General features: G+C 37.1%; 1 protein-coding gene across 1 annotated transcript; it reads left to right on the top strand.

The window, feature by feature from the left end:
* Positions 1-1,193: 1,193 nt before the first annotated feature.
* LOC124635361 lies at positions 1,194-4,571 on the top strand (the record flags this gene model as incomplete). The annotated part of the gene is made up of 1 exon (XM_047171242.1): positions 1,194-4,571. A coding segment is annotated over one exon (3,378 nt), but the record flags the coding sequence as incomplete, so codon positions are not given.
* Positions 4,572-8,091: the final 3,520 nt, after the last annotated feature.

The raw sequence follows: 8,091 nt of genomic DNA, 5'->3' as shown, positions 1-8,091 counted from the left end.
AACCTACGAAAAATAGCTTTAATTTGCACAAGAAAGAAATGTCAAAGATTTTATTTAAGTACACTTTTGACTCTCGAATGTTGCAAATTGTTATTTTATTGCGTCCTAAACCTAGACTAGACTACCAACTAGACTTCATTCATTAGTGTTTCAAATACTAGAGTACTTAATAATTAAAGTTCAGTATTCGGCATACATTACCTAGTAGGCAGTAACATTCATTTTAGGATTCAAAAGCGGGGGCGGCCATGTTTCTTCCTGGACATAAACTATGATATGATCAACTTCTGGTTTGAACTCGAATAATAAATTCAAATTCACCTAACTAGACACGCAATTCCATACATTATGACCGCCATTTCCCTTTCTACCATAGAGCAGTTATTTCAAACAATCAACATGTCAATTTAATACAATAATAATTTAATAATAATAATAATTTAATATGCCCCGCAGGGCATCTGAGGCGGATGACGGGGAGTAGCGACCCCGCGGGGCTATATATCCGAGTGCTCCAGGGAGAGTATACTGTCCCCCATCTCCGGCTTGCCGGAGTGAAGCATGACGGGGGATAGGTCTCCCGCCTCTTGGCTTGCCTTCATCGGCCGGTCAGAGTGGAGTCGCTAGAGCAAGGTTAGTCCTGCTCGGAGGGTAGGTGCCTCGTGGTAAGTGGCGAGTGGGCCGGTGATGCTGGACCCACAGGGAGCGCGTGATCTGCGTTTAAAGTCCGCCGAGGTATCCTCACCCTTCTCAGCCGCTCATGTCCCTGTTGCCCTCTTGTTGCTTTTCAGTGACTGATTCCCGGGGGCCCAGTAAGTGAGTTGGCGAGTCTCCACCTGCCATTTTAACATGTATTTAATACATTGTCATCGGCAGGTGCCATAGTTCCCGTAGTTTCCCCATTCCTAGTCCGTTAGCATCCCATCACAATAGCCCAAGTAGTTTTCATCCATAGTTAGCAATAGTTTAGCACAGAACCGGGGATTGTCCTTGGGTACATTTCTATAGTGTATACAGGGATAATCGTCGGTTTTGTGTCACCATTTCATTAAAGTTGTCTCAAAAGGGCTTCAGCGTGTTGGCTTCGGCCCCACGTTCGCCTCCCAAAAATCCGGGACTCTATAGTCCCGAGGTCTGGTAGAGACATACAATAATAATAATTTAATATCGTATATATTATAATTTAACGTATCTCTGACCAGAGAAGGGCGATAGTCAGAAACAAACTTCTATCACAAGCAGAAATAGAAAAACTGAAGGAAGAAGTGCGGGAACAGCTAGAGCATTTAAATCACAATCCTCCGGTAGAAACACATAGTACATCAACAGAAAACACCTTACATACACAGCAACATACACCAACACAATCGCAACCTAGCACACAATCACAACCTTATATACACACATACACACAGAACACACACACATCTACACAAACTGAGAATATAACGATTACACTAGAAAATGACATTGAGATATTAGAAAATTTCAATCAAAATCAGTTAGCAGACACACAAATTCAAGAATTACACGACAAGTTTAAAACCGCATTAACACAATATTCAGGGATGGACGCTTCAGTCCGCCCAAAACTACCCAAACTAAAATATACCCCAAAACTCACTCACCTTGTACATATATTTAACACAACCATATTGAATCAATACACTACAGAAAACACGAAACTCATAGACGTACACACATTAATTTACTGCACAGCGTTAGTAATCTCCGAGGAACTTAACTATAAAATAACAGAATACACAGGCAGCTCCAGACCAAAAACTATAAAAAAACCACCATGGCAAGAAAGACTCGAAAGAGATATTGAAAAACTGCGAGCTGACTGCGGTAGACTAACACAGTACATTAACAACAACCGATCTAATAAAGTAGTAAAAAGAGTAGAGGCAATATTTAAAAACTTCACAACACACACTAGACACGAAAATGATAATAGGAAACCTGAAGAATACTTAGATACGTTAAAACAGAAGCTTGCATTAAAAGTACATAGGTTAAGGAGATATAAAAAAGCACAAGAACGCAAAAACGATAACGCCATGTTCACAAACAACGAAAAGAACTTTTACAGACATTTACACACAACACAAACAGACACCACGACAGAAACACACACAGAAACACCAACAGCAGAACAACTAGAGACTTTCTGGGGTAGCATTTGGGAACAACGGGTACAGCACAACGATAAAGCTAACTGGATAACAGAGGAAGAAAATAAATGGAGCGCAATAGAAGAAATGCCATTTACTGAAATTTCTGAATCTGACATAAACAATGTTACAGCAAGACTACACAATTGGAAATCGCCTGGCATAGACAAAATACACAATTACTGGTATAAAAAGTTAGAATCATTACACAAAATCATAGCTAAAAACATCACAGACATCATATTAGCACAACAGAACATACCAGAATTCATTGCAGATGGAATAACCTACATGCTACCCAAATCTCGACACTCTCCACAACCTTCACAATACAGACCAATCACCTGCCTCCCCACAATCTACAAAATCATAACATCAGCCATTACACACAAAATCACCAAACACATAGAACACCACAATATTATAGCAGAGGAACAGAAAGGATGTAGGCGAGGCCATATGGGATGCAAGGAACAATTAGTCATAGACACAATAATTCACAAACACGCCACTACTAAAAATAGAAATCTACACTGTACATATATAGATTATAAAAAAGCATTTGATAGTATTCCACATTCATGGCTAATTCAAATATTACACATATATAAAATAAACCCAAAGATAATAGATTTCCTGCATCACATCATGTCTCAATGGAAAACTACACTACACTTATACCACAACAACAACACAATCACAACTAGACAGATATGCATTAGAAAAGGTATTTACCAAGGAGACTCTCTGAGTCCTCTATGGTTCTGCCTTGCACTGAACCCTTTATCTAACCTACTCCACAATTGTAGAGCCGGATACACTCTAAAACATAGCACCACAGAAGAAACCTCAATTTCACACCTTATATATATGGATGACATTAAATTATACAGTAAGACAGACAAAGAAATGAAACACCTAATAGACACTACAACAGAATTCAGTAAAGACATCAATATGGAGTTTGGTTTAGATAAATGCAAAACACTACACATAATCAGAGGAAAAATAAAACCTGGTGACTACACGATTAACACTACAGACACAATTACAGCTATGGAACCTACAGACTTATACAAATATTTAGGATACAAACAACTAAAAGGAATTGATCACACAGCTATTAAGAACACCTTAAACACAGAATATAAGCGGAGAGTGACCGCGATATGTAAAACACAACTCACTGGAAAACACCTCATCAAAGCACTCAACACCTACGCGATACCAATATTAACTTACTCATTTGGCATTATTAAATGGTCTAAAACTGATATTCAACAAATAGAAAGAACCACACGCACCACACTTACTAAACATAACAACCTACACCCTAAATCCGCAATAGAACGACTCACCATCAAACGCCAAAATGGAGGGAGAGGCCTCATAGATATCAACCATCTTTGGCAAAAACAAATTAACAGGCTCAAAACATTTTTCCACACTAAATCACACACCAGTAACATTCACAAAGCCGTAGCTGTAAACGACCACAACTACACTCCACTTAACTTACACGAACAACCAGACACACAACACAACGACACTATTGACCCACAAACACAAAAGATAGAGGACTGGAAGAAGAAAGTCCTGCACGGAAGGCATCCGCACGACTTGGAACAACCACACATCGACACAATAGCCTCAAACAAGTTTCTCAAAATCGGCAACCTATTCCCCGAAACCGAAGGCTTTATCATTGCTATACAAGACCAAATCATCAACACCAAAAACTACAGGAAGTACATCATAAAAGACCCCACAGCAACCAACGACAAATGCCGCAAGTGCCACACGCAACCAGAGACCATACAACACATCACAGGGGCATGCACAACACTCACACAAACAGACTACACTCACAGGCACAACCAGGTTGCAAACATCATCCATCAAAAACTAGCACTCAAACACAAACTCATACAAGACACAAACACACCATACTACAACTACACACCACAAACAGTTCTAGAAAACACCACACACAAACTCTACTACGACCGCGCTATACTCACCGACAGGACAATACACTACAATAGACCAGACATAACACTTCAAGATAAAATCAATAAAATCACATACCTCATAGATATAGCAGTACCCAACACACATAACCTACAAAAAACCATAGGTGAAAAGATTACTAAATATGCAGACCTCAAAGAAGAAGTAACCAGAATCTGGCGGCAAGATAAAGTTTACGTAGTTCCCATAGTCGTCTCCACCACGGGTGTTATACCCAATCACCTCCACCATAGCCTCAAGTTAATAGACCTTAAAGACTCCATTTATATCCAACTTCAAAAAGCCGCAATACTAAACACCTGTCGAATTGTTAGAAAATTCATGCAATTGGACGAAAATGAAATAACCCCACACCACACATAACACACCACACACGCTACATTTACTTGGCACCAGCCCGTAAATGTGGCAAAAAACTAGCCAAGAGCTAAGAAACGCAAACGTTTTCCCCTAAATAATTTAATATTAAGCAACATTTTAAACAAACGCTTGTAATTGATGAAGGTGGATTTCTATAACCGATCCGTTGTTCTGCGGTTAGAGATTGACTTTTAATAACAGCTCCATGTAACATCAGACAATCTTTGATCGCATAATCACGGATAGGTTAAAGAAATTAGCCATTAGACAGTCAATAGGTATACGTCTGAAATCTTTAAAGGTAATTGTTTTAAGTGTTAAAGTTTTGTTAATTATTTAAGTCACTTTCAAACTATATTTAAACGCGTCCAGATAAAAAATTTGCAAATAGCCTTCCTTGACGAATGAGCGATATTCACAGATCAGATATTTCAAAGTAGCGTTTATTCGTTATGGAAATCAAATATCACAAGAAACAATCTCCATATATAAAACATATTAAAAGAACTCATTAATACTCTTAATTAGTCTATAATCTAAGTTCCTACTCCAAGCCTATTGATCCGCAGTCTAGGCAGGAATATTAGCAATTAATTTAAACGTCTGTAGTATTAAAAAGAGCGGTAAGAATAAATTTAATACTAATTGATTGTGTTTACTGCGTCGTGTGGGGATGCTTGCCGTGTAATTATGGGTTAAGTCATAAGCGGTAGCGGGATGTAAGGATTTATAGCCTTACGGCCGGTTCACACATGTCTCCGTTTTACTGTTCCGTTTTATCGTGTACGTTTTTTTTTCGTCGATGGCGTATGTAGTTGTATGAGTGACTTCACACATGGCACAGTATTCTGTATACAGTAAAAACGCCATCGACGAAAAAAAAACGTACACGATAAAACGGAACAGTAAAACGGAGACATGTGTGAACCGGCCGTTACCCCGCGGTTCTACACACGTCCTGGTAGAATTATCCTCAATCGGTTAAAAGGTAACTGTTTCTGTGTATGAAACTTTTCAGACGAATAGGAAGAGTTATACCTTATTAGCAAAGATACGCTAAAGAAAATTAGCGAAGTTGGTACGTCAAATCAAATATTACTCACGTCTTTGCCCTTCATTCGCACGGATGAACATGTGACTGTTAATTTCTTTATTGGCGTGCAATCCACGATCTTGGGTTTACTGGTATTGATTTTGCGATGTTAAGACAAACCAAACTTTTTTGAGATTTTTTAAAAAGTAACTTTAGACAAATTTGTAAAAATGATAAAAGAGCGATATTTTAAGAGTATAAAAATCGCATATTTCTCACCCCTTGCACCATACCTCAGCTTGTAAAATTGCACTGACGTACGCCACAACAGTCACGTAGCCCATCGCTTGTTATTAATAATTAATATATACGGAACCCGACTACCGCACTTGACTCATGCTTTATCGGTAATATTGGTTAGGTGTTTCCTTATTTTTTTGTTCTTTGTGGGTGTGTTTATCAGGTATGGAGTTTTGAAGCGTTTTTTTGCGCTAACTATCGGAACAGCTTCTTAGGTAATATGAATTCAGTTTCAACTTCAAAATCCTACTAATATTATAAACGCGAAAGTTTGTATGTATGGATGTATGGATGTTTGTTACTCTTTCACGCAAAAACTACTGAATGGATTTTAATGAAACTTTACAATAAAATAGCTTATACATCAGAATAACACATAGGCTACAATTTGTAAACATATTGTTCGAAATACTAAACCTGCGCAGACGAAGTCGCGGGCACCAGCTAGTTATTACATAAAATAAAAAGGGTCAGCTTCCAGTCTAATCGAATTCAGCGGAGAGCCAGGGTTTTACAAGGAGCGACTACCTATCTGACCTCCTCAACTTAGTTATCCGGGCAACCTAATACCTCCAGGTAAGACGAGTTGTCAGACTTACTGGCTTCTGACTGAATGTAACGACTGCCAAAGATGTTCAATGACAGCCAATAATAGAAAAGAACGATAAAAAAATAGCGTATTCCAAATTCAAAACAAAGAAAATGAAAATAAAACCGTTATCTATCGTCCTACTTTATGCCAGTACTTTTCAAATTACGCGACATAAAAAGGAGGTTGTAACCTACAGATGTCCCATTAGGAAGTTTGTGTCTAATACTTCCTAGCCTTAGGAAACAGGGCTCTAATATACTAGAAATAAATAAAAAAGGCCTATCATATTAGCGTAAGCACCTTGTAAGGCAATATACCTATATAAATATAGGACTTAGATACTTAGACAAAGGCATTAGGAACATCTGCCTAGCATATGTTTTTAAATGGCCTGAGTTAGAAGGGAATACGGACTCTTTGGTAAAATCTAGATATTATTGTCGTTGTAATATTGTTACATTTAGTAAGTACTGTCAGCTGTGATGATAGTATCGGGTATGCTTATCTATTGAATTTTATGATATTATACTATGGTAGCATTTCTTTTTTTACAGGGTGCTGGTGACAACTTCGAAGATTTTTTTTGAAGAAAATGTGTGTGAACGAATGACATAGTGTAATAGGAAACGAAGTCGTCATAATGCATATGTTAAATACTTCGTTTGGATTTGAAAAAAAAACTAGTATAATTAGGTAAATATGTTCTTGCATACTACCATTTTTCTTAATTTAATCTAGAACTTTTGGAAGTAAGTCAGATCAATGACTATGTAGGTATTCCTGAAATTACAACGAACTAGGCAGGCACTACAATTGTACGAAATCTCTCACAATCAAAAATAATTAGTTTGTGAAGCTCATCTTTACTAGGGCAGGCATAGAGAAAACACCTTTTTCTTTATTTAGGTAGCTAGTATTTTAGATTAATAAGTAAGTATCTTAGAAATATTAAAATAATAATTTAAAATTGATATCGTTAATTATAAAATACCTGAAAAAAAAAACTTAATCATCTGAAATAATTTGACTTTTATGGCCACTTTACTTTTAGACACCAAAAAAATCGTGTGACTGCGAATATAATTTCCCCCCAATAAAATAACCATTCGTAACTGGGTCACACATAACAGGCTTCAGAAAAAAAAAAAACAGCAAAAAAGTTTTAAAAAGCTACTGGCAGGTAAATCAGCTTGCAAGCGATGCATGAAAAATGACTCCGGCGCATGGTAATTAAAAAAAAACGCGGCGACAATAGAGTTCTTAATTTAAATTCGAACGTTACAAAAAATAACCCTTTCAAGGGTCACTTTTTTGCAGTGACTAAAAAAATGACCCCACATTTTTAGTGTCACTGGAATGAAACAAAAGATGAAATTTGACTATTACCTTTTGATACTTTTTGATTTAAAGCTTATGTTACAATGAAGGTCCAAAAATACTGGAATCTGTGAGAGAATAAAAACAGTTAACTTTTGTTTAGTTTTTTTGTCGCATTTGATTATAATCAGTAGAGATGTCACATGCTTGTTCTGTGCAGTGACGATTTCGAATTAATTTATATTATTTTTATTCAAACTGTAAAAACATTGAGTTAAGCA

Source organism: Helicoverpa zea, chromosome 12 (genome assembly GCF_022581195.2).
Source record: "Helicoverpa zea isolate HzStark_Cry1AcR chromosome 12, ilHelZeax1.1, whole genome shotgun sequence".
Taxonomy (NCBI): Eukaryota; Metazoa; Arthropoda; class Insecta; order Lepidoptera; family Noctuidae; genus Helicoverpa; species Helicoverpa zea.
This window is presented reverse-complemented; position numbering and strand designations above follow the sequence as displayed.